The sequence below is a fragment of the Nerophis lumbriciformis genome, linkage group LG33 (assembly GCF_033978685.3).
Source record: "Nerophis lumbriciformis linkage group LG33, RoL_Nlum_v2.1, whole genome shotgun sequence".
Taxonomy (NCBI): Eukaryota; Metazoa; Chordata; class Actinopteri; order Syngnathiformes; family Syngnathidae; genus Nerophis; species Nerophis lumbriciformis.
The window spans coordinates 22501782-22529677 of record NC_084580.2 but is presented as its reverse complement, the minus strand read 5'-3'; the positions used below and the strand labels follow the sequence as shown (position 1 = coordinate 22529677).

Here is a 27896-nt window from a genome sequence, read left to right as displayed (position 1 = left end):
AAAGACACTGTTAACTTTTTGCCAGACCCTCTCTTTATTTATGACTGTTGGGTAGGATGAAAGGAGCTCTGGTCGCCTACCATGTACTTTGATATAGGCATGTACTTTGGTGTTACACACATGTACTTTGATATGGGCGAGGGCGGACCTACGTCACTTCCGCCCTCCAATCCCCTAGCAACGCGGTCGCCATATTGAATTCGTTGAAAACAAACCAGCTCACAGCGAACACAGCATTGACAGAAAAGGCATTTAACGAGGTTTCACGGCATTTTAAACTGTTCTAAATGGCGTATGATTATGTAAATAGTCTTTCCAGTGAGGCTAGGTTAAGATACGAGTTAAAATGTTGGATTAAACGACTGCCCTTACCGCCTTCCAGCAGATGCGTGGACTGATAATCCTACACAATGGCCGGACATGGAATTTGGAAATCTTTATGTCTACCTCACAAGCGCACCAGGTCGGTTGTTAGCTTCGGTTGTTATATAACGAATAAATCACATAAAAATTGTTAAATCACCCAAGGTATGTTGATAAATGATAATAAGGATGACACGGTGGCTACCAGTATCTGTATATTTATTATATCTGTAGAGAGCTCATTCAAATTCAGTTCAGTATTATGATTTATTATTTGCTGAATTACTGGAAATAGCCTTTATACCGTATGTTATTGTTGTGCAACAACAACAACTTCAGCTGTCGAACGTTATTCAGTAAAAATTCAACGGGTTCAACATTAGCATGGACGGTATAGCCAAGTTGTGGTTAAGAAGGTGGATTTTTGTTCCTTATATTTACCAGAAACGAAGTGATCCGAACACACGACCCGGGATTTTGGGGGACTCCAGTGAGAACCGTCCTCGTTTTCCCGGTGTAAAGCTGCGAGCCATTTGTCTCGTCTCTGTGGGCTTTTAGCACGCTTTTGGCAGAACAAAATACTTTGTTTTCCCTGTTTCCAGTTGTGGTTTGCACAACCAAAAACAACACAGTTTTTTGGCATTTTGGAGGCAGAATGACGGGTTTAATCAGCGCAGGTCGACAGGTTAAAGAGTAATGGCGACGGTTTGTTTTCAACGCCAGTCAGGTTGCTATGGCTCGAAGAACCCGTATGTAGCTCAGTTGCCCGGATGTCGGCCCTGCCCCATAGGCATGTACCTTGGTGTTACACACATGTACTTTGATACATGCATGTACTTTGGTACTACACACATGTACTTTGATATAGGCATGTACCTTGTTGTTACACACATGTACTTTGATATAGGCTTGTACCTTGTTGTTACACACATGTACTTTGATATAGGCATGTACCTTGGTGTTACACACATGTACTTTGATATAGGCATGTACCTTGGTGTTACACACATGTACTTTGATATAGGCTTGTACCTTGTTGTTACACACATGTACTTTGATATAGGCATGTACCTTGGTGTTACACACATGTACTTTGATACATGCATGTACTTTGGTACTACACACATGTACTTTGATATAGGCATGTACCTTGGTGTTACACACATGTACTTTGATATAGGCATGTACCTTGGTGTTACACACATGCACTTTGATATAGGCATGTACCTTGGTGTTACACACATGTACTTTGATACAGGCATGTACCTTGGTGTTACACACATGCACTTTGATATAGGCATGTACCTTGGTGTTACACACATGTACTTTGATATAGTCATGTACTTTGGTGTTACACACATGTACTTTGATATAGGCATGTACCTTGGTGTTACACACATGCACTTTGATATAGGCATGTACCTTGGTGTTACACACATGTACTTTGATACAGGCATGTACCTTGGTGTTACACACATGCACTTTGATATAGGCATGTACCTTGGTGTTACACACATGTACTTTGATATAGGCATGTACCTTGTTGTTACACACATGTACTTTGATATAGGCTTGTACCTTGTTGTTACACACATGTACTTTGATATAGGCATGTACCTTGGTGTTACACACATGTACTTTGATATTGGCATGTACCTTGGTGTTACACACATGCACTTTGATATAGGCATGTACCTTGGTGTTACACACATGTACTTTGATACAGGCATGTACCTTGGTGTTACACACATGCACTTTGATATAGGCTTGTACCTTGTTGTTACACACATGTACTTTGATATAGGCATGTACCTTGGTGTTACACACATGTACTTTGATATAGGCATGTACCTTGGTGTTACACACATGTACTTTGATATAGGCATGTACCTTGGTGTTACACACATGTACTTTGATATAGGCATGTACCTTGGTGTTACACACATGTACTTTGATATAGGCATGTACCTTGGTGTTACACACATGCACTTTGATATAGGCATGTACATTGGTGTTACACACATGTACTTTGATATAGGCATGTACCTTGGTGTTACACACATGTACTTTGATATAAGCATGTACGTTGGTGTTACACACATGTACTTTGATATAGGCATGTACCTTGGTGTTACACACATGTACTTTGATATAGGCATGTACATTGGTGTTACACACATGTACTTTGATACATGCATGTACTTTGGTACTACACACATGTACTTTGATATAGGCATGTACCTTGGTGTTACACACATGTACTTTGATACATGCATGCACTTTGGTACTACACACATCTACTTTGATATAGGCATGTACCTTGTTGTTACACACATGTACTTTGATATAGGCATGTACCTTGTTGCTACACACATGTACTTTGATATAGGCATGTACCTTGGTGTTACACACATATACTTTGATATAAGCATGTACGTTGGTGTTACACACATGTACTTTGATGTAAGCAAGTACATTGGTGTTACACACATGTACTTTGATATAGGCATGTACCTTGGTGTTACACACATGTACTTTGATACAGGCATGTACCTTGGTGTTACACACATGTACTTTGATATAGGCATGTACCTTGGTGTTACACACATGTACTTTGATATAGGCATGTACCTTGGTGTTACACACATGTACTTTGATACAGGCATGTACCTTGGTGTTACACACATGTACTTTGATATAGGCATGTACCTTGGTGTTACACACATGTACTTTGATATAGGCATGTACCTTGGTGTTACACACATGTACTTTGATATAGGCATGTACCTTGGTGTTACACACATGTACTTTGATATAGGCATGTACCTTGGTGTTACACACATGTACTTTGATATAGGCATGTACCTTGGTGTTACACACATGTACTTTGATATAGGCATGTACCTTGTTGTTACACACATGCACTTTGATATAGGCATGTACCTTGGTGTTACACACATGTACTTTGATATAGGCATGTACCTTGGTGTTACACACATTTCTTTGATATAGGCATGTACCTTGGTGTTACACACATGTACTTTGATATAGGCATGTACCTTGGTGTTACACACATGTACTTTGATATAAACATGTACCTTGGTGTTACACACATGTACTTTGATATAGGCATGTACCTTGGTGTTACACACATGTACTTTGATATAGGCATGTACCTTGGTGTTACACACATGTACTTTGATACATGCATGTACTTTGGTACTACACACATGTACTTTGATATAGGCATGTACCTTGGTGTTACACACATGTACTTTGATATTGGCATGTACCTTGGTGTTACACACATGTACTTTGATATAAGCAAGCACTTTGGTGTTACACACATGCACTTTGATATAGGCATGTACCTTGGTGTTTCACACATGTACTTTGATATAAACATGTACTTTGGTACTACACACATCTACTTTGATATAGGCATGTACCTTGGTGTTACACACAAGTACTTTGATATAGGCATGTACCTTGTTGCTACACACATGTACTTTGATATAGGCATGTACCTTGTTGCTACACACATGTACTTTGATATAGGCATGTACCTTGGTGTTAAACACATGTACTTTGATATAGACATGTACGTTGGTGTTACACACATGTACTTTGATATAGGCATGTACCTTGGTGTTACACACATGTACTTTGATATAGGCATGTACCTTGGTGTTACACACATGTACTTTGATATAGGCATGTACCTTGGTGTTACACACATGTACTTTGATATAAGCAAGCACTTTGTGTTACACACATGCACTTTGATAGAGGGATGTACCTTGGTGTTTCACACATGTACTTTGATATAAACATGTACGTTGGTGTTACACACATGTACTTTGATATGGGCATGTACCTTGGTGTTACACACATATACTTTGATATAAGCATGTACGTTGGTGTTACACACATGCACTTTGATATAGGCATGTACCTTGGTGTTACACACATGTACTTTGATATAGGCATGTACCTTGATGTTACACACATGTACTTTGATATAGGCATGTACCTTGGTGTTACACACATGTACTTTGATATAAGCAAGCACTTTGTGTTACACACATGCACTTTGATATAGGCATGTACCTTGGTGTTTCACACATGTACTTTGATATAAACATGTACGTTGGTGTTACACACATGTACTTTGATACAGGCATGTACCTTGGTGTTACACACATATACTTTGATATAAGCATGTACGTTGGTGTTACACACATGCACTTTGATATAGGCATGTACCTTGGTGTTACACACATGTACTTTGATATAGGCATGTACCTTGGTGTTACACACATTTCTTTGATATAGGCATGTACCTTGGTGTTACACACATGTACTTTGATATAGGCATGTACCTTGATGTTACACACATGTACTTTGATATAGGCATGTACCTTGGTGTTACACACATATACTTTGATATAAGCATGTACGTTGGTGTTACACACATGCACTTTGATATAGGCATGTACCTTGGTGTTACACACATGTACTTTGATATAGGCATGTACCTTGATGTTACACACATGTACTTTGATACAGGCATGTACCTTGGTGTTACACACATGTACTTTGATATAAGCAAGCACTTTGTGTTACACACATGCACTTTGATATAGGCATGTACCTTGGTGTTTCACACATGTACTTTGATATAAACATGTACGTTGGTGTTACACACATGTACTTTGATATAGGCATGTACCTTGGTGTTACACACATATACTTTGATATAAGCATGTACGTTGGTGTTACACACATGCACTTTGATATAGGCATGTACCTTGGTGTTACACACATGTACTTTGATATAGGCATGTACCTTGGTGTTACACACATTTCTTTGATATAGGCATGTACCTTGGTGTTACACACATGTACTTTGATATAGGCATGTACCTTGGTGTTACACACATGTACTTTGATACAGGCATGTACCTTGGTGTTACACACATGTACTTTGATACATGGATGTACTTTGGTACTACACACATCTACTTTGATATAGGCATGTACCTTGTTGTTACACACATGTACTTTGATATAGGCATGTACCTTGGTGTTACACACATGTACTTTGATATAGGCATGTACCTTGGTGTTACACACATATACTTTGATATAAGCATGTACATTGGTGTTACACACATGCACTTTGATATAGGCATGTACCTTGGTGTTACACACATGTACTTTGATATAGGCATGTACCTTGGTGTTACACACATGTACTTTGATATAGGCATGTACCTTGTTGTTACACACATGTACTTTGATATAGGCATGTACCTTGGTGTTACACACATGTACTTTGATATAGGCATGTACCTTGGTGTTAAACACATGTACTTTGATATAGGCATGTACCTTGGTGTTATACACATGTACTTTGATATAGGCATGTACCTTGGTGTTACACACATGTACTTTGATATAGGCATGTACCTTGGTGTTAAACACATGTACTTTGATATAGGCATGTACCTTGGTGTTACACACATGTACTTTGATATAGGCATGTACCTTGGTGTTACACACATGTACTTTGATATAGGCATGTACCTTGTTGTTACACACATGTACTTTGATATAGGCATGTACCTTGGTGTTACACACATGTACTTTGATATAGGCATGTACCTTGGTGTTACACACATGCACTTTGATATAGGCATGTACCTTGGTGTTACACACAAGTATTATTTATTTGTTCACTTACTATGGTATATTAATTATTTATTCACTGTTCTGTTGCAGAGAACAAGGAACTGGGATACATTTGCAATGATATGAAAATAAGTAGGATTAAATAAACTCTGCTTCTTCCTACTCCTTTTCGGACGTGCTGTCATGAAACAACTGGAAATATGTGATGCATTACATGTGTCGTATGCATGTTCCACATAAACTGAACTGAAACTGAACGGCAATAACACGAGACTAAGTGCGCCCCTTTTAGGCTCATTACGTGACACATACTTTTGTTTCTCATTCTAATTCTGTTTTTCAAGAGACGGTTGGCGAACCCAAATTCACACTAAATAATTCAAACAGCTGGAAAAAAAAATCTTATTTGATCCGTAAAAGTGTCTCACAATCTGCTGTATGTGCTTGTCTTTTTTACAGCAATACATTTGACACTTGTTTTGCATGACTGCAAGCTGAAAGTGTTATCATGTGTGTAATGACAAAGCACCTCCAACACAGAATTGTATTTGACAAGTTTTTACTGAATAAAACAGCCAGAATGTACATGAAACATAGTACACATAAAACACTGAATATCAAGAGTAAATGAACGGCCTACCTTGTTTACTTCCCAAATGACATCCTCGCCATGTTTGGCAATCAAGCAAAAATATGACTATGCAAAAAAGAACGGAAAAACAGCAAATTGTTTAAAAAAATATAAATATTTTGCAACGCTTTGTCATAAAAATGTTGTGTCACTGTCCCCCTCCGTCACACTAACTGGTAGGGTTGGCTGCCTAATTCAGTACTTTTGTAGGTAATGACCAAATTCCCTCGGTACAATCAATTCACGTAAAATCAAACCATGCCATAGTTCGATACCTTTGTTGCATGTGACGTCATGTCCGGTTTCAGACTGGTCATGTCTGCTTTCAGACTAAACACGGGCTCACGTAAACAATCACTCAAGCAGCACTCAGGCCGGACTCAGCCAAACTCCCTCTAAGTCACCTTGCCATTTTCAACACCAACAAAGTGTGCTTCATACAAAAAAAAACGCTCAAACGCAAAGTAATGCTACCCTCTTTCAAAATGTGCTAGCGTATGGCTAATTTACATAGGATTTGCCATAGACAGGCTACTATTAGCATGAGTCATTTTACATGGCGATTTCAACACCTTCGAATTTGGTAAAGGAAACGACAACTAAGATTATAGTTGGAATTTTACAGTTTTGTGTATTGAGGACACTACTTACAGTATTGACACTTTGTAGGGCTCAACCTAACAAATTAGTCTTCCTGGAAAAAAGCCACTTTCTAGTTTGACAACATACCATAAATAGTTACACAGTGCTGCCATCTAATGGTCTTGGAAGTGCAACTGCATTGCAAATGAGACTAATGTCATCAGAAAACAAGATATAACAACTGGACAACATTTTTAAATGTTACATTAAAAAAATGATTACCAAAAAATGTACATTAACATACACAAGTACCGAGAAATGGTACTATTGTTCCAAAATATTAGTAGAAATAAAGATGACATGTGACACAAGGTGAATGTCATTGATAAGCAGCTGTCTATTGGTTTGAAAAGGAAAGAAGAAATCCTTGTCAATGTGATGACACATGAGCCCCAAATGATGACATCACAACTACATGGACACAAAGATCAACATCAACATGATTGACTGGCAAAATAGTGTTGAGAAATGCAGATTTTCTCAGCCATAAAGAGCCAAAGAAGACATGATGGATGAGATGAGGAGCAATTAGTGCATAAATGTCCAAGTGTGATGAGGTCCCTCAGCGATGGAGACATCTCTCTGTGTTCCAGTGCACAAAGCATCCTGGAGGAAGAAGATGACTCAGCAAAGCAGGTGAATCCAAGTGCAGATGTTAGCATGTGGCAGAGTGAACATCATCTTCACACAAAGTCAGAAGAACATTTGGAGGTGCATGAAAAAGAAAAGTCCTCACTGTGTGCCGACTGCTGTGTCTCACTCAGCCTTCAGCCTTCACGTCTCTCTGAGAGCTCGTTACCAGCGTCACCAGCTGTGGGAGCACAAAACGCACCGTGAGCTGCTTACGCTGCTCATGCTAAGCCAACACCTCACTCTGGTGAAGGAAGTCCATCCAGAAGGTGCATCTTCACTCATATCACATCTTTTCAGCTGGCAATTCAATCAGAAGCATCAAGAAGCAGAATTCTGCTCTTCTACTTTTGAATTTGTAGGTAATCCTTTTTTTTGCATTGTCCCAGAACTTTACAGAACTTTCCTCCAGAAGGTCGTATCCTTGTCCATGTGATGTCAGATGAAACAAAAACTATGTTGTTAGGCCACAATACCCAGCAATATGTTTGGAGGAGAAAAGGTGAGGCCTTTAATACCAGGAACACCATGCCTACCGTCAAGCATGGTGGTGGTAGTATTATGCTCTGGGCCTGTTTTGCTGCCAATGGAACTGGTGCTTTACAGAGAGTAAATGGGACAATGAAAAAGGAGAATTACCTCCAAATTTTTCCAGACAACCTAAAATCATCAGCCCGGAGGTTGGGTCTTGGGCGCAGTTGGGTGTTCCAACAGGACAATGACCCCAAACACACGTCAAAAGTGGTAAAGGAATGGCTAAATCAGGCTAGAATGAATGAATTTTAGAATGGCCTTCCCAAAGTCCTGACTTATACGTGTGAACAATGCTGAAGAAACAAGTCCATGTCAGAAAACCAACACATTTAGCTGAACTGCACCAATTTTGTCAAGAGGAGTGGTCAAAAACTCAAAAGCGCCTTATTGCAGTGAAACTTGCCAAGGGACATGTAAGCAAATATTAACATTGCTGTATGTATACTTTTGACCCAGCACATTTGCTCACATTTTCAGTAGACCCATAATAAATTCATAAAAGAACCAAACTTCATGAATGTTTTTTGTGACCAACAAGTATGTGCTCCAATCACTCTTTCACAAAAAAATAAGAGTTGTAGAAATGATTGGAAACTCAAGACAGCCATGACATTATGTTCTATCTTCTACCCAACTCTCTCCTTTGAGTCACACATTAAGAGTGTAACTAAAACGGCCTTCTTTCATCGCCGTAATATCGCTAAAATTTGTTCCATTTTGTCCACTAGCGACGCTGAGATCATTGTTCATGCGTTCGTTACGTCTCGTCTCGATTATTGTAACATATTATTTTCGGGTCTCCCTATGTCTAGTATTAAAAGATTACAGTTGGTACAAAATGTGGCTGCTAGACTTTTGACAAGAACAAGAATGTTTGATCATATTACGCCTATACTGTATATACCTTTATATACATATATACTGACGGAGGCAGATAATTACATATATCCATATTTGTGTGTTACTTCTTTACTTTCATAGTCATATTACAAACAGCTATTGTTCTTCCAGTTGTTCTCTTTTGGTTGTCTGCAAGTACTGTGTGTGTCAACCTTGAGCTCGGAATGCAGGGAGTAAAAATACTCCTTTCTCTTACCTTATCCTGTCCTGTCTCTTCTCAGAGTAGAACAATGGACGTTTGTATTACTTCTGGAGGGTGGAGGCGATGGAGACATTATAGAAGAGACATTTTTCCCGTATGTTAGATTAGACCATTTTAGCTGCGCTAGTGAAGGCTTGCTGTACTGGATTGGTCTCACGTTTATTTTCAAAGCTTTGAAAATAAATCACAAAGTACCCATTCTGTCTGGTGGTCAAATTGATCTCAGCTTATGTGTCATCAAAAGAACTTGGGATTGACCAGCAACTTAAATTCCCTGGGAGGAACATCTGGTCCAAACGCAACAATACATATACATATACCTATACTGGCTCACCTGCACTGGCTACCTGTGCACTTAAGATGTAACTTTAAGGTTTTACTACTTACGTATAAAATACTACACGGTCTAGCTCCATCCTATCTTGCCGATTGTATTGTACCATATGTCCCGGCAAGAAATCTGCGTTCAAAGAACTCCGGCTTATTAGTGATTCCCAGAGCCCAAAAAAAGTCTGCGGGCTATAGAGCGTTTTCTATTGGGGCTCCAGTACTCTGGAATGCCCTCCCGGTAACAGTTAGAGATGCTACCTCAGTAGAAGCATTTAAGTCCCATCTTAAAACTCATTTGTATACTCTAGCCTTTAAATAGACCCCCTTTTTAGACCAGTTGATCTGCAGTTACTTTTATTTTCTGCCCTCCTCTCCTTTGTGGAGGGGGGGGGCACAGGTCTGGACGCTGGCTGTCCAGAGTCTGGACCCGGGGTGGACCGCTGGCCTGTGCATCGGTTGGGAACATCTCTGCGCCGCTGACCCATCTCCGCTCGAGATGGTCTCCTGCTGGCCCCACTATGGACTGGACTCTCACAATATTATGTCAGACCCTCTCGGCGTCCATTGCATCTGGTCTCCCCGGTCCTCTCCAAGGTTTCTCATAGTCATTCTCATTGACATCCCACTGGGTTGTGAGTTTTTCCTTGCCCTTATGTGGGATCTGAACAGAGGATGTCGTTGTGGCTTGTGCAGCCCTTTGAGACACTTGTGATTTATGGCTATATACTGTAAATAAACATTGATTGATTGATTGATGTTCTTTACAAGTGTATGTAAACTTTTGACCAGGACTGTACATGAAGACAAGACACGCTAAATGGATTGCGCTCTCTATTTTGCTCATTTCAGAGACTCTGCGCACGAGTTAAGTAGATGAGGTTTGCACATGTTTTAATACACAAACCTTTAGTAGATCAGGCCCTTGATGTTCGTTATCATGACGACTCATCAAAAGTTGGCTGTGATACTTTCTATTGCGTGCGCTTACACCAGTATCAAGCTACTCCTAATGGAGGGAAGCTTTTATTTTCCTGCTAAACTTGTAACACGTGTCTACATCACACCTTAAAACAGGAAGTTTGCAAGTTGACCCTTACAAAGATACCAACAATCCAGAATTTTGGTGGTAACAGAAACAGAAAGTCAATATTATATTGAATATACCTGACATAAAGGTGTATAACAAAGATGAATATGTAATAAATGATATTTCAATCTTTGTGGGGGTAAACTTACAAAGTGTGTGAGTGATGCTTCACCACTGCTTTGTTTATTGTTATGCTTTCCAAGGAAGAGAAGATGTTTTACTTACCAGCTGGATTGTACTTGGCTGGAATGAAAGAGAAAGCAGGTGAAATTCACATCTCATAAATGACAGCAGAGACTTTTTCACGTCTTCCTGAAAGAGGAAACATTTGTGTCCCTCACCTTGTCTGCTTTGGCGATGCTTGATGATGAAGATGATGATAATGATTCCGGCCGCCAGGAGGACCACCACAGCGAGGACCGCCAGCGTGGCAGTGAGGCTCACGTTGCCTGTTGGTATGGTATGATTGATTTGTTTGACAGCTGCTTCATAAGTCCCATGAAGGAACATCAGGTGGTTACATTGACACTATTCAACATGTGTCTTTCTCACCTTCATGGCTTGCGTTGCTCAGGATGCTTCTTCTCTCCAGCTTGGTGACCAGGTCCTCCTCAACGCCAGACAGATGGAACACACATTCGTACTTGCCCTCCACCTCGGCCGTCACCTCCACTTTCAGCTCCACCGACATCTGGAAGGTTCCGTCGGGGTTGGGGAGCAGCTCTCCGTGCTCCACGTCCTCGAAGATCTGCTCGCCGTCTTTCCTCCAAAACAAGTCGGCTCGGTCGGGGTAGAAACCTGTCGCCATGCAGCTGACCGGAGAGGATGGCGTCTTCTGGAGGAGGAACACCTCTGGAAGCTCTGCCCAGGAAGTGACGTGTGGATGGAGGATGACGTGGAGAGAAGATGGACGTAAAAATGGAGAATAAAGGAGAAAATGGAGGTAAAGATGGAGAAAAAAGGAGAGAATGACGGTAAGGATGGAACAAATGAAGGTAAGGATGGAGCAAATAAAAGGTAAAGAAGGAGAAAGTGAGGGTAAAGATGGAGAAAAAAGGAGATAATGGAGGTAAAGATGGAGAAAAAATAAGATAATGGAGGTTAAAATGGAGAGAAAAAGAGAGAATGGAGATAAAGATGGAGAGAAAGGAGGTAAAAAATGGAGAGAACAGGAGACAATGAAGTAAACATAGAGAGAAAGGAGGTAAAGATGGAGAGAAAAGGTGATAATGGAGGTAAAGAAGGAGAGAACAAGAGAGAAAGAAAGTAAAAAGGAGAGAAAAACAATAAAGATTAGAGAAAAGGAGAGAATGAAGGTAAAGAAGGACAGAAGAAGAAAATAGAGGCAAAAGAAGAGAAAAGGAGGAACGTGAGAATGAAGGTAAAGATGGAGAGATTGGACATAAAGATGGAAAGAAAAGGAGAGGATAAAGGTAAAGATGGAGAGAAAATGAGACAATAAAGGTAACGATGGAGAGAAATGCAGAAAATGGAGGTAGAGAAGGAGAGAATTACGTTAAAGATGGAGAGAATGGAGTTAAAGATGGAGAGAAAATGAGAATAAGACAATGAAGGTAAAGACGGAGATAAATGCAGAAAATGGAGGTAGAGAAGGAGAGAATTACGTTAAAGATGGAGAGAATGGAGTTAAAGATGGAGAGAAAATGAGAATAAAGGTAAAAATGGGGAGCAAGGGAAGAAGATGGATAGAAAAGGAGAGAAAGAAAATAAAAATGGATAGAAAAGGAGAGGAATAAGGTAAAGATAGATAGAAAAGGAGAGAATGAAGGAAAAGAAGGAAAGAGAAGGATAACATGGAGGTAAAGATGGAGAGAAAAGAAGAAATGAAAAGGAGAGAATGGAGGTAAAGATGGAAAAAAAAAGAGAATGAAAGTAAAGATGGAGAGAAAGGGAGGGAATGGAGGCAAATATGGAGAGAAAAGGAGGTGAAGAGAAAAAGAGTATAAAGTGTAATGTCAGTAATGTTCCTATAGGGGGAGTGCTAACATGTTAAAAGGTGAAAGTACAAGGTGTGCTTCTACCTGTTCTCATTAGGACCTTCTTCCCAAACTCCACATACTTCTTCAAGTAAGAAGGACAACGCTCAGTGTAATAATACTTATGGTAGTCTAGTCTAAGTATTTCTTGGTCCCACTTGAGTTTGGTGGGGAAAGCTTGTTGTTTTGCTGCAGTCCATGTCCATGTTTTCATGTCCAACGATATGAAATCTTCTCCATCGTAACTGAACTGATGCCAACCTTTAACCTCATCAGTCTCATCATTCCATTCACATCCTGACATCATCTGGACAATGTGAACACCTGAGAGACACAAAGTGTTGTAAAGCAGAGTGAAACTAACACACTACATGTCTTGTTGTAGGTTATTATGGGATGGACAGAGACAAGGTATATCAGTGCAGTAATGTGTGTTTTTAATACAGTATACAAATATCAAATATATTAGAATAGTAGAAAGTTCAACATAAACAAACCTCCAGTTTGGTTGAAACGCTTCATGACTATTTCAATGTTGTCTTTGAAGACATGTTCAGTAACAAAATTCCTCTCTGTTTGTCTCTGCCAGTAGTTTGGATCCTCTGCTGTGATTTTGTTCATCCAGTCCTGTTTGGATTCTGCTTTCCTGATGTTGTTGTCATAGTAACTAATCTCAACTTCATCAACATAACCAACACTCACAAACTCTGGGAAGTTTGGAACTTGAGAGGATGCAGTGGTGAAATACTTGAGTGAATGAATCACTGAAAGACAAAAGGCAGAAAAACAACATTTGATTGTTTAGTTTCATGTTGAACAATTCCTATTTGAAATGATGTTGTCTTCATTTCAACTTCAAACACTGCTGCTTCTCACAGTAAACAATCACTTCCTGTTCTAAGAGACAATATTTCATATTTATACCTCACTTTAAGACCACACACATGAATAACTTGACTTATTTCCTTCTCTAACTGTAATTGTCAAATAAATATATGACATTATTGCTAGCAGAGAAGTAAAAGTAGTTTTTCTAGGTGAGGGGAAGTTCAAACTAGTGATGTCACTGCCACACCGCGGTGAGGGAAGTCTTGTCTTGGTTTTTTCTGTCTTGTGATTTGCATGTTTTATTTTGAAAAGCAACTCCTTTTGTTTCAGATCACGGGTCCTTCCTCTTGTGTCACCAGTCTGACATCATCCCTGACCCTTGATTGTTTCCACCTGTTTCCTATTACCCTCAAGTTCCATATAAGCCCATGCCTCCCCTTGTTCTGTGCCAGATTGTCTCGAGCTTTCGTGCCTGTCTAGCCTCCATGTTCATGTCCATGCCTTGCCTCGTCCCACGTCTACTTCCTTGTATCCATAAATTCCCACGCTGTAATTTTGAGTTAACTTTCTGATCTACATCTCATTTTATAACTGATACTACTGATTGTTTCCTGGATTAATTATTGTTATTTTCCTATTTAAAAGTGAAACCAACGTTTTCGGAAATGCTAAAGTAAAAAGTTTGATGTAGTTTGCTGTTAAAGTGAGACAACTTGAACAAGTTTGAATCATTAAATATTTGAGCAACAAATAAAGATGCAAACTATTGACTGATTGATGTTGGTGAAAAGAGAAGAGCGTCAATAATAATGAGAAGAAGTATTTAGGATGAAATGAGCATGTAGGAATGAGGTGTATAAAGTTGTCAAGAAAGTGGACTTACCAGGCGTCACGCTGTGTGTTTGTACAACTAGGAGAAAGAAGAAAATCAAGTTCATCATTAAATGTCACAAGTGCACAAGTCAATATAAAAAATTTCTAGTTTTAATCCTCAGAGAAAAACAAGGCGACGACAACTTGCTTCACGAGTAAACATGAAGTGTGCGCCAAAGCCAATCTAACTTTCTACTTCCTGCTCAACAAGCAGGGAGTGTTACAACAATGAGATTAAAATGTAAAGAAAAAATATAAGTAAATGAAATAAATACAAAATTGGACTTGTTTAAAACAACTTCAATTCCTCCAACAAAGATATTAATTTAAGGCTGTTAATTTAAGGTTGAATTAATATTTTAACGTCGGAAATTGGGTTTCACTTTAAGAAAGCGACTTTTGTGTATGAAAAATGTAGCTCTCACGAGCTGGGTTGCATATGACGTCATACGGTTTGTTCTTCTTCGTGGCTTAATTGACACGATGGTCAAGCAGCTGCAGCGTAGAAATAAAAGAAGTGAGAGTTTGAGCACAAAATGTCTTATAGCTGGCTTGCAATCACGTGACCTAGAGGCACATCTGGCCACTTCCGGGTTTCAGACCATGGTCTAGAGTCCCATTAGGCTTCTGTTTAATTACCTGAATCCTTGCAGAAAGGTTTAGCAGCAAATATAAAAGCGATCATTAAAAAAAGATATTTACAATGGGATGGAGTGGATTTTTACACTCTTAATAAAAAATATTGTTTTTAAAGATTGAAATCATTTATCATCAGCAAGACGTTACTGACTTCACTTCATTTGACATTTACGAGATCGGCGCCGAGAGGCGCCCAGTGCGGTGACGCAAGCGATCCCGGAGAAGCTGGCGGGGGTCCCGGGGAGAGTTATCTTTTCTGTGTGAAGGGCAGTGCGCCCTGGAATGGGTTCGTCCCGAGAGAGGGGCCCGCGCCCTGGCAGGGCCAAAATTATTTCCGGTTGTGGCCACCAATGCTGCTCACTGCTCCCCTCACCTCCCAGGGGGTGAACATGGGGGTGGGTCAAATGCACCACACCAAGTGTGTGTGACTATCGTTGGGACTTTAACTTTAAAATGATTCCGAAGATATATTTGAAAGACTCACTCATTTAATCACATCAAGGATTGTTCGTTACGTTTGTTTACCTTCATAAATCATGTGCTGTGTGTTGATAATCGACAATATGAAATGAAGAGAAACATTTTAATTGTTTCATCTTTTATATAGGCATAAGGCCTTTTAAGAAAGACAATATCAATAACTATATATGTATATGCTAATAAGAATGTAAGATAAACGTGCTCATGCACAATCTTATTTATGTACTCTGCTCTTATTATAAACAGGAGGCTGCAACAACAATCCCAACACCAAGCTGGCATTGAACCCAGCAAAACTGGAAAAGCCACAGCACAAGACAACACTAAGATCCTCCCTATGACGGAGGACTCGGAGGACAACATTCCAGATGCCTTTGACGTGGTGCCAAGAGTTTTTGTCCAGAATGACTATGCCAACTGGACACCACCTCAGAACTGTCCCTTATCGGACAACCGTGTCACATACATTGGTGGCTGGGTGGTAAGAAACATTCTCACCAGGCTAACGTGTCACACATGTAGGTTTATGACATTATTATCACCAGGAAAGATGAGGTCACCTACCTAGGTTCCATTCTAGAGGCTAATCTTTCCTGTGATAAAATGGCAACCAAGGTAATCAAAAAGGTCAACCAACGAACAAGATTTCTCTATAGAATCTCCTCTCTGGTCAACAAAAGCACCATGAGGATTCTGGCGAGAACTCTCGTTCAACCCTTTTTCGATTACGCATGCACCTCCTGGAGTTGGTAGAGTGGCCGTGCCAGCAATCGGAGGGTTGCTGGTTACTGGGGTTCAATCCCCACCTTCTACCATCCTAGTCACGTCCGTTGTGTCCTTGGGCAAGACACTTCACCCCTTGCTCCTGATGGCTGCTGGTTAGCGCCTTGCATGGCAGCTCCCGCCATCAGTGTGTGAATGTGTGTGTGAATGGGTGAATGTGGAAATACTGTCAAAGCGCTTTGAGTACCTTGAAGGTAGAAAAGCGCTATAAAAGTATAACCCATTTATCATTTATCATTTATCCAAAACCTTCAAATCTAAACTCCAAACATCCCAGAACAAGCTAGTCAGATTACTTCTAGACCTCCACCCCAGATCCCACCTCACTCCTACCCACTTCTCCAAAGTGGGCTGGCTCAGGGTGGAGGACAGAGTAAAGCAACTTGCACTGAGCCTAGTCTATAAAATCCGCTACACCTCCCTGATACCGAAGTACATGTCGAACTACTTCCTTAACGTAAATGACCGCCATAACCACAACACCAGGGGGAGCTCCACTAACCACGTTAAACCCAGATTCCGAACTAACAAAGGTCTTAACTCATTCTCTTTCTATGCCACATCAATGTGGAATGCGCTCCCAACAGGTGTAAAAGAAAGTGCATCTCTATCCTCCTTCAAAACCGCAATAAAAGTTCACCTCCAGGCAACTTCAACCCTAAACTAACACCCTCCCCGGATTGTAAATAATCAAATGTAAACAATCAAATGCAGATACTTTTTCTTATGCCTTCTGTTCTCTGTCTCTCTCTCTCTCTCTCTCTCTCTCTCTCTCTCTCTCTCTCTCTCTCTCTCTCTCTCTCTCTCTCTCTCTCTCTCTCTCTCTGCCCACTACTTGCTGTCCATATCCTACCAAGTCAGACCTACACTGTTCCAATATCCATTTCTCTGTTCTCAATTGTTGATGACTGATGATAACAACCAAACCTAACCCCCCTCCACACCCCGGATTGTAAATAATGTAAATAATTCAATGTGATGCAAACCCAAATTCACACTAAATAATTCAAACAGCTGGAAAAAGAGATCTTATTTTATCTGTAAAAGTGTCTCACAATCTGCTGTATGTGCTTGTGTCTTTTTTACAGGAATACTTGAGACATTTGACACTTGTTTTGCATGACTGCAAGCTGAAAGTGTTATCATGTGTGTAATGACAAACCACCTCCAACACAGAATTGTATTTGACAAGTTTTTACTGGATAAAACAGCCAGAATGTACATGAAACATAGTACACATAAAACACTGAATACCAAGAGTAAATGAACGGCCTACCTTGTTTACTTCCCAAATGACATCCTCGCCATGTTTGGCAATCAAGCAAAAATATGACTATGCAAAGAGGAACGGAAAAACAGAAAATTGTTTAAATAAATATAAACATTTTGCCACACTTTGTCATAAAACTGTTGTGTCACTGTCCCCCTCCGTCACACTAACTGGTAGGGTTGGCTGCCCAATTCAGTGCTTTTGTAGGTAATGTCCAAATTCCCTCGGTACTATCAATTCACGGCGCCATAGTTGGATACCTTTGTTGCATGTGATGTCATGTCCGGTTTCAGACTGGTCATGTCTGCTTTCAGACTAAACACGGGCTCAGCCAAACTCCCTCTAAGTCACCTTGCCATTTTCAACACCAACAAAGTGTGCTTCATAAAAACAAAAACGCTCAAACGTAAAGTAATGCTACACTTTTTCAAAATGCGCTAGCGTATAATTTAGATAGGATTTGCCATAGACAGGCTACTATTAGCAAGAGTAATTTTACATGGCGATTTCAACACCTTCGAATTTGGTAAAGGAAACGACAACTAAGATTATAGTTGGAATTTTACAGTTTTGTGTAATGAGGACAATACTTACAGTATTGCCCCTTTGTAGGGCGCAACCTAACACATTAGTCTTCCTGGAAAAAAGCCACTTTCTAGTTTGACAACATACCATAAATAGTTACACAGTGCTGCCATCTAATGGTCTTGGAAGTGCAACTGCATTGCAAATGAGACTAATGTCATCAGAAAACAAGATATAACAACTGGACAACATTTTTAAATGTTACATTAAAAAAATTATTACCAAAAAATTAACATTAACATACACAAGTACCGAAAAATGGTACTATTGTTCCAAAATATTAGTAGAAATAAAGATGACATGTGACACAAGGTGAATGTCACTGATAAGCAGCTGTCTATTGGTTTGAAAAGGAAAGAAGAAATCCTTGTCAATGTGATGACACATGAGCCCCAAATGATGACATCACAACTACATGGACACAAAGATCAACATCAACATGATTGACTGGCAAAATAGTGTTGAGAAATGCAGATTGAAGGTGTTTTCTCGGCCTTTAAGAGCCAAAGAAGACATGATGGATGAGATGAGGAGCAATTAGTGCATAAATGTCCAAGTGTGATGAGGTCCCTCAGCGATGGAGACATCTCTCTGTGTTCCAGTGCACAAAGCATCCTGGAGGAAGAAGATGACTCAGCAAAGCAGGTGAATCCAAGTGCAGATGTTAGCATGTGGCAGAGTGAACATCATCTTCACACAAAGTCAGAAGAACATTTGGAGGTGCATGAAAAAGAAAAGTCCTCACTGTGTGCCGACTGCTGTGTCTCACTCAGCCTTCAGCCTTCACGTCTCTCTGAGAGCTCGTTACCAGCGTCACCAGCTGTGGGAGCACAAAACGCACCGTGAGCTGCTTACGCTGCTCATGCTAAGCCAACACCTCACTCTGGTGAAGGAAGTCCATCCAGGAGGTGCATCTTCACTCATATCACATCTTTTCAGCTGTCAATTCAATCAGAAGCATCAAGAAGCAGAATTCTGCTCTTCTACTTTTGAATTTGTAGGTAATCCTTTTTTTGCATTGTCCCAGAACTTTACAGAACTTTCCTCCAGAAGGTCATATCCTTGTCCATGTGATGTCAGATGAAACAAAAATTATGTTGTTAGGCCACAATACCCAGCAATATGTTTGGAGGAGAAAAAGTGAGGCATTTAATCCCAGGAACACCACCCCTACCGTCAAGCATGGTGGTGGTAGTATTATGCTCTGGGCCTGTTTTGCCTCCAATGGAACTGGTGCTTTACAGAGAGTAAATGGGACAATGAAAAAGGAGAATTACCTCCAAATTTTTCCAGACAACCTAAAATCATCAGCCCAGAGGTTGGGTCTTGGGCGCAGTTGGGTGTTCCAACAGGACAATGACCCCAAACACACGTCAAAAGTGGTAAAGGAATGGCTAAATCAGGCTAGAATGAATGAATTTTAAAATGGCCTTCCCAAAGTCCTGACTTATACGTGTGGGCAATGCTGAAGAAACAAGTCCATGTCAGAAAACCAACACATTTAGCTGAACTGCACCAATTTTGTCAAGAGGAGTGGTCAAAAACTCAAAAACGCCTTATTGCAGTGAAACTTGCCAAGGGACATGTAAGCAAATATTAACATTGCTGTATGTATACTTTTGACCCAGCACATTTGCTCACATTTTCAGTAGACCCATAATAAATTCATAAAAGAACCAAACTTCATGAATGTTTTTTGTGACCAACAAGTATGTGCTCCAATCACTCTTTCACAAAAAAATAAGAGTTGTAGAAATGATTGGAAACTCAAGACAGCCATGACATTATGTTCTATCTTCTACCCAACTCTCTCATTTGAGTCACACATTAAGAGTGTTACTCAAACGGCCTTCTTTCATCTCCGTAATATCGCTAAAATTTGTTCCATTTTGTCCACTAGCGACGCTGAGATCATTATTCATGCGTTCGTTACGTCTCGTCTCGATTATTGTAACATATTATTTTCGGGTCTCCCTATGTCTAGTATTAAAAGATTACAGTTGGTACAAAATGCGGCTGCTAGACTTTTGACAAGAACAAGAATGTTTGATCATATTACGCCTATACTGTATATACCTTTATATACATATATACTGACGGAGGCAGATAATTACCATCCATCCATTTTTGTGTGTTACTTCTTTACTTTCATAGTCATATTACAAACAGCTAGTGTTCTTCCAGTTGTTCTCTTTTGGTTGTCTGCAAGTACTGTGTGTGTCAACCTTGAGCTAGGAATGCAGGGAGTAAAAATACTCCTTTCTCTTAGCTTATCCTGTCCTGTCTCTTCTCAGAGTAGAACAATGGACGTTTGTATTACTTCTGGAGGGTGGAGGCGATGGAGACATTATAGAAGAGAAGTTTTTCCGTATGTTAGATTAGACCATTTTAGCTGCGCTAGTGAAGGCTTGCTGTACTGGATTGGTCTCATGTTTATTTTCAAAGTTTTGAAAATAAATCACAAAGTACCCATTCTGTCTGGTGGTCAAATTGATCTCAGCTTATGTGTTATCAAAAGAAGTTGGGATTGACCGGCAATTTAAATTCCCTGGGAGGAACATCTGGTCCAAACGCAACAATACATATACATATACCTATACTGGCTCACCTGCACTGGCTTCCTGTGCACTTAAGATGTAACTTTAAGGTTTTACTACTTACGTATAAAATACTACACGGTCTAGCTCCATCCTATCTTGTCGATTGTATTGTACCATATGTCCCGGCAAGAAATCTGCATTCAAAGAACTCCGGCTTATTAGTGATTCCCAGAGCCCAAAAAAAGTCTGCAGGCTATAGAGCGTTTTCTATTGGGGCTCCAGTACTATGGAATGCCCTCCCGGTAACAGTTAGAGATGCTACCTCAGTAGAAGCATTTAAGTCCCATCTTAAAACTCATTTGTATACTCAAGCCTTTAAATAGACCCTCTTTTTAGACCAGTTGATCTGCCACTACTTTTCTTTTCTGCCCTCCTCTCCTTTGTGGAGGGGGGGGGCACAGGTCTGGTGGCCATGGATGAAGTGCTGGCTGTCCAGAGTCTGGACCCGGGGTGGACCGCTGGCCTGTGCATCGGTTGGGGACATCTCTGCGCCGCTGACCCATCTCGGCTCGAGATGGTCTCCTGCTGGCCCCACTATGGACTGGACTCTCACTATTATGTTAGATCCACTATGGACTGGACTTTCACAATATTATCTCAGACCCTCTCGGCGTCCATTGCATCTGGTCTCCCCGGTCCTCTCCAAGGTTTCTCATAGTCATTCTCATTGACATCCCACTGGGTTTTGAGTTTTTCCTTACCCTTATATGGGATCTGAACAGAGGATGTCGTTGTGGCTTGTGCAGCCCTTTGAGACACTTGTGATTTATGGCTATATACTGTAAATAAACATTGATTGATTGATTGATGTTCTTTACAAGTGTATGTAAACTTTTGACCAGGACTGTACATGAAGACAAGACACGCTAAATGGATTGCGCTCTCTATTTCGCTCATTTCAGAGACTCTGCGCACGAGTTAAGTAGATGAGGTTTGCACATGTTTTAATACACAAACCTTTAGTAGATCAGGCCCTTGATGTTCGGTATCATGACGACTCATCAAAAGTTGTCTGTGATACTTTCTATTGCGTGCGCTTACACCAGTATCAAGCTACTCCTAATGGAGGGAAGCTTTTATTTTCCTGCTAAACTTGTAACACGTGTCTACATCACACCTTAAAACAGGAAGTTTGCAAGTTGACCCTTACAAAGATACCAACAATCCAGAATTTTGATGGTAAGAGAAACAGAAAGTCAATATTATATTGAATATACCTGACATAAAGGTATATAACAAAGATGAATATGTAATAAATGATATTTCAATCTTTGTGGGGGTAAACTTACAAAGTGTGTGAGTGATGCTTCACCACTGCTTTGTTTATTGTTATGCTTTCCAAGAAAGAGAAGATGTTTTACTTACCAGCTGGATTGTACTTGACTGGAATGAAAGAGAAAGCAGGTGAAATTCACATCTCATAAATGACAGCAGAGACTTTTTCACGTCTTCCTAAAAGAGGAAACATTTGTGTCCCTCACTTTGTCTGCTTTGGCGATGCTTGATGATGAAGATGATGATGATGATCAAGAGGACCACCACAGCGAGGACCGCCAGCGTGGCAGTGAGGCTCACGTTGCCTGTTGGTATGGTATGATTGATTTGTTTGACAGCTGCTTCATAAGTCCCATGAAGGAACATCAGGTGGTTACATTGACACTATTCAACATGTGTCTTTCTCACCTTCATGGCTTGCGTTGCTCAGGATGCTTCTTCTCTCCAGCTTGGTGACCAGGTCCTCCTCAACGCCAGACAGCCGGAACACACATTCGTACTTGCCCTCCACCTCGGCCGTCACCTCCAATTTCAGCTCCACCGACTTCTGGAAGGTTCCGTCGTGGTTGGGGAGCAGCTCTCCGTGCTCCACGTCCTCGAAGATCTGCTCGCCGTCTTTCCTCCAAAACAAGTCGGCTCGGTCGGGGTAGAAACCTGTCGCCATGCAGCTGACCGGAGAGGATGGCGTCTTCTGGAGGAGGAACACCTCTGGAAGCTCTGCCCAGGAAGTGACATGTGGATGGAGGATGACGTGGAGAGAAGATGGAGGTAAAGATGGAGTGAAACAAAGAGAATAAAGGTACAGATGGAGATAAATGGACAAAATGGAGGTAAAGATAGAAAAAAAGGAGAAAATGTAGGTAAAGAGAGAGAGAAAAGGCGAGAATGAAGGTAACGATGGAGTAAATCAAGGTAAAGACAGAGAGAAAAGATGAGAATAAAAGGTAAATATGGTGATAAAAGGAGAGAATGGAGGTGAAGATGAAGAGAAAAGGAGAAAATGAAGGGAAAGATGGAGAGAAAAAGAGAGAATGGAGGTACAGATGAAGGGAAAAGGAGAGAATTAAGGTAAAGATGGAGAGAAAAAGAGAGAATGAAGGTAAAGATGGAGAGAAAAAGAGAGAATGAAGGCAAAGATGCAGAAAAAAAGGAAAGAATGAAGGTCAAGATGGAGAGAAAAGGAAAGAATGAAGGTCAAGATAGAAATAAAGGGAGGGAATGGAGGTAAAGATGGAGAGAAAAAGAGAGAATGGAGGTAAAGATGGAGGGAAAGGAGTTAAAGATGGAGAGAAGGAGAGAATGAAAGTAAAGAGAAATGGAGAGAATGGAGGAAAAGGTGGAGAGAAAAGGTGAGAATAAAAGGTAAAGATGGTGACAAAAGGAGAGAATGGAGGTAAAGACGGAGAAAAGGAGAAAATGAAGGGAAAGATAAGAGAAAAGAAGGCAAAGATGCAGAAAAAAGGAGAAATTTTGAGGCAAAGATGGAGAAAAAAGGAGAAAATGTAGGTAAAGAAAGAGAGAAAAGGCGAGAATGAAGGTAACGATGGAGTAAATGAAGGTAAAGATGGAAAGAAAAGGTGAGAATAAAAGGTAAAGATGGAGAGAAAAGGAGAAGATGGAGGTAAAGATGGAGAGAAAAGGAGAGAATGGAGGTAAAGATGGAGAGAAAAGGAGAGAATGGAGGTAAAGATGGAGAAAAAATGAGAGAATAAAAGGTAAATATGGTGATAAAAGGAGAGAATGGGGGGAAAGATGGAGAGAAAAGGAAAAAATGAAGGGAAAGATGGAGAGAAAAGGTGAGAATAAAAGGTAAAGATAGAGAGAAAAGAAGAGAATGGAGGAAAAGATGGAGAGAAAATGAGAGAATGGAGGTAAAATGGTGAGAAAATGAGAGAATGAAGGTAAAGATGGAGAGAAAAGAAGAGAATGAAGGTAAAGATGGAGAGAAGAGGAGAGAATGGAGGTAAATATGTAGAGAAAAGGAGGTGAAGAGAAAAGAGTATAAAGTGTAATGTCAGTAATGTTCCTATAGGGGGAGTGCTAACATGTTAAAAGGTGAAAGTACAAGGTGTGCTTCTACCTGTTCTCATTAGGACCTTCTTCCCATACTCCACATACTTCTTCAAGTAAGAAGGACAACGCTCAGTGTAATAATACTTATGGTAGTCTAGATAAAGTATGTCTTGGTCCCACTTGAGTTTGGTGGGGAAAGCTTGTTGTTTTGCTGCAGTCCATGTCCATGTTTTCATGTCCAACGATATGAAATCTTCTCCATCATAACTGATCTGATGCCAACCTTTAACCTCATCAGTCTCATCATTCCATTCACATCCTGACATCACCTGGAAAGTGTGAACACCTGAGAGACACAAAGTGTTGTAAAGCAGAGTGAAACTAACACACTACATGTCTTTGTTGTAGGTTATTATGGGATGGACAGAGACAAGGTATATCAGTGCAGTAATGTGTGTTTTTAATACAGTATAAACATATCAAATATATTAGAATAGTAGAAAGTTCAACATAAACAAACCTCCAGTTTGGTTGAAACGCTTCTTGGCTTTTTCAATGTTGTCTTTGGAGAGATGTTCATTAACAACATTGTTCTCTGTTTGTATCTGCCAGTAGTTTGGATCCTCTGCTGTGATTTTGTTCATCCAGTCCTGTTTGGATTCTGCTTTCCTGATGTTGTTGTCATAGTAACTAATCTCAACTTCATCAACATAACCAACACTCACAAACTCTGGGAAGTTTGGAACTTGAGAGGATGCAGTGGTGAAATACTTGAGTGAATGAATCACTGAAAGACAAAAGGCAGAAAAACAACATTTGATTGTTTAGTTTCATGTTGAACAATTCCTATTTGAAATGATGTTGTCTTCATTTCAACTTCAAACACTGCTGCTTCACACAGTAAACAATCACTTCCTGTTCTAAGAGACAATATTTCATATTTATACCTCACTTTAAGACCACACACATGAATAACTTGACTTATTTCCTTCTCTAACTGTAATTGTCAAATAAATATATGACATTATTGCTAGCAGAGAAGTAAAAGTAGTTTTTCTAGGTGAGGGGAAGTTCAAACTAGTGATGTCACTGCCACACCGTGGTGAGGGAAGTCTTGTCTTGGTTTTTTCTGTCTTGTGATTTGCATGTTTTATTTTGAAAAGCAACTCCTTTTGTTTCAGATCACAGGTCCTTCCTCTTGTGTCACCAGTCTGACATCATCCCTGACCCTTGATTGTTTCCACCTGTTTCCTATTACCCTCAAGTTCCATATAAGCCCATGCCTCCCCTTGTTCTGTGCCAGATTGTCTCGAGCTTTCGTGCCTGTCTAGCCTCCATGTTCATGTCCATGCCTTGCCTCGTCCCACGTCTACTTCCTTGTATCCAGAAATTCCCACGCTGTAATTTTGAGTTAACTTTCTGATCTACATCTCATTTTATAACTGATACTACTGATTGTTTCCTGGATTAATTATTGTTATTGTCCTATTTAAAAGTGAAACTAACGTTCCCGGAAATGCTAAAGTAAAAAGTTTGATGTAGTTTGCTGTTAAAGTGAGACAACTTGAACAAGTTTGACTCATTAAATATTTGAGCAACAAATAAAGATGCAAACTATTGACTGATTGATGTCTGTGAAAAGAGAAGAGCGTCAATAATAATGAGAAGAAGTATTTAGGATGAAATGAGCATGTAGGAATGAGGTGTATAAAGTTGTCAAGAAAGTGGACTTACCAGGCGTCACGCTGTGTGTTTGTACAACTAGGAGAAAGAAGAAAAGCAAGTTCATCATTAAATGTCACAAGTGCACAAGTCAATAAAAAAAGTTTCTAGTTTTAATCCTCAGAGAAAAACAAGGCGACGACAACTTGCTTCACGAGTAAACATGAAATGGACGCCAAAGCCAAATTAACTTTCTACTTCCTGCTCAACAAGCAGGGAGTGTTACAACAATGACATTAAAATGTAAAGAAAAAATATAAGTAAATGAAATAAATACAAAATTGGACTTGTTTAAAAAAACTTCAATTTCTCAAACAAAGATATTAATTTAAGGCTGTTTATACTTTTTACCATTTTCCAAAATTTAATTAATATTTTAACGTCGGAAATTGGGTTTCACTTTAAGAAAGCGACTTTTGTGTAGGAAAAATGTAGCTCTCACGAGCTGGGTTGCATATGACGTCATACGAATTGTTCTTCTTCGTGGCTTAATTGACACGATGGTCAAGCAGCTGGAGCGTAGAAATAAAAGAAGTGAGAGTTTGAGCACAAAATGTCTTATAGCTGGCTTGCAATCACGTGACCTAGAGGCACATCTGGCCACTTCCGGGTTTCAGACCATGGTCTAGAGTCCCATTAGGCTTCTGTTTAATTACCTGAATCCTTGCAGAAAGGTTTAGCAGCAAATATAAAAGCGATCATTAAAAAAAGATATTTACAATGGGATGGAGTGGATTTTTACACTCTTAATAAAAATATTGTTTTTAAAGATTGAAATCATTTATCATCAGCAAGACGTTACTGACTTCACTTCATTTGACATTTACGAGATCGGCGCCGAGAGGCGCCCAGTGCGGTGACGCAAGCGATCCCGGAGAAGCTGGCGGGGGCCCCAGGGAGAGTTATCTTTTCTGTGTGAAGGGCAGTGCGCCCTGGAATGGGTTCGTCCCGAGAGAGGGGCCCGCGCCCTGGCAGGGCCAAAATTATTTCCGGTTGTGGCCACCAATGCTGCTCACTGCTCCCCTCACCTCCCAGGGGGTGAACATGGGGGTGGGTCAAATGCACCACACCAAGTGTGTGTGACTATCGTTGGGACTTTAACTTTAAAATGATTCCGAAGATATATTTGAAAGACTCACTCATTTAATCACATCAAGGATTGTTCGTTACGTTTGTTTACCTTCATAAATCATGTGCTGTGTGTTGATAATCGACAATATGAAATGAAGAGAAACATTTTAATTGTTTCATCTTTTATATAGGCATAAGGCCTTTTAAGAAAGACAATATCAATAACTATATATGTATATGCTAATAAGAATGTAAGATAAACGTGCTCATGCACAATCTTATTTATGTACTCTGCTCTTATTATAAACAGGAGGCTGCAACAACAATCCCAACACCAAGCTGGCATTGAACCCAGCAAAACTGGAAAAGCCACAGCACAAGACAACACTAAGATCCTCCCTATGACGGAGGACTCGGAGGACAACATTCCAGATGCCTTTGACGTGGTGCCAAGAGTTTTTGTCCAGAATGACTATGCCAACTGGACACCACCTCAGAACTGTCCCTTATCGGACAACCGTGTCACATACATTGGTGGCTGGGTGGTAAGAAACATTCTCACCAGGCTAACGTGTCACACATGTAGGTTTATGACATTATTATCACCAGGAAAGATGAGGTCACCTACCTAGGTTCCATTCTAGAGGCTAATCTTTCCTGTGATAAAATGGCAACCAAGGTAATCAAAAAGGTCAACCAACGAACAAGATTTCTCTATAGAATCTCCTCTCTGGTCAACAAAAGCAC

General features: G+C 40.1%; 2 protein-coding genes across 3 annotated transcripts; both read right to left on the bottom strand.

The window, feature by feature from the left end:
- Positions 1 to 6666: 6666 nt before the first annotated feature.
- LOC133575765 (major histocompatibility complex class I-related gene protein-like) lies at positions 6667 to 14849 on the bottom strand. 2 transcript variants are annotated; one of them, XM_061928587.2, is made up of 8 exons: positions 14722 to 14849; positions 13508 to 13774; positions 13056 to 13334; positions 11566 to 11874; positions 11355 to 11462; positions 11239 to 11256; positions 8067 to 8141; positions 6667 to 7936 (listed from the first exon to the last, which is right to left on the bottom strand). In XM_061928587.2, exons 1-7 carry the CDS (start codon positions 14777 to 14779, stop codon positions 8098 to 8100), a joined length of 1083 nt encoding a protein of 360 aa, XP_061784571.1. In that variant the 5' UTR covers positions 14780 to 14849; the 3' UTR covers positions 6667 to 7936; positions 8067 to 8097. The 2 variants fall into 2 exon arrangements, with proteins under 2 accessions (XP_061784571.1, XP_061784570.1); XM_061928586.2 differs by having other exon boundaries at positions 6667 to 8141.
- Positions 14850 to 22425: 7576 nt separating this feature from the next.
- LOC133575590 (major histocompatibility complex class I-related gene protein-like) lies at positions 22426 to 26235 on the bottom strand. The gene is made up of 6 exons (XM_061928279.1): positions 26091 to 26235; positions 24877 to 25143; positions 24424 to 24702; positions 22752 to 23060; positions 22550 to 22648; positions 22426 to 22451 (listed from the first exon to the last, which is right to left on the bottom strand). Exons 1-6 carry the CDS (start codon positions 26146 to 26148, stop codon positions 22426 to 22428), a joined length of 1038 nt encoding a protein of 345 aa, XP_061784263.1. The 5' UTR covers positions 26149 to 26235.
- Between the last annotated feature and the right edge of the window lie 1661 nt (positions 26236 to 27896).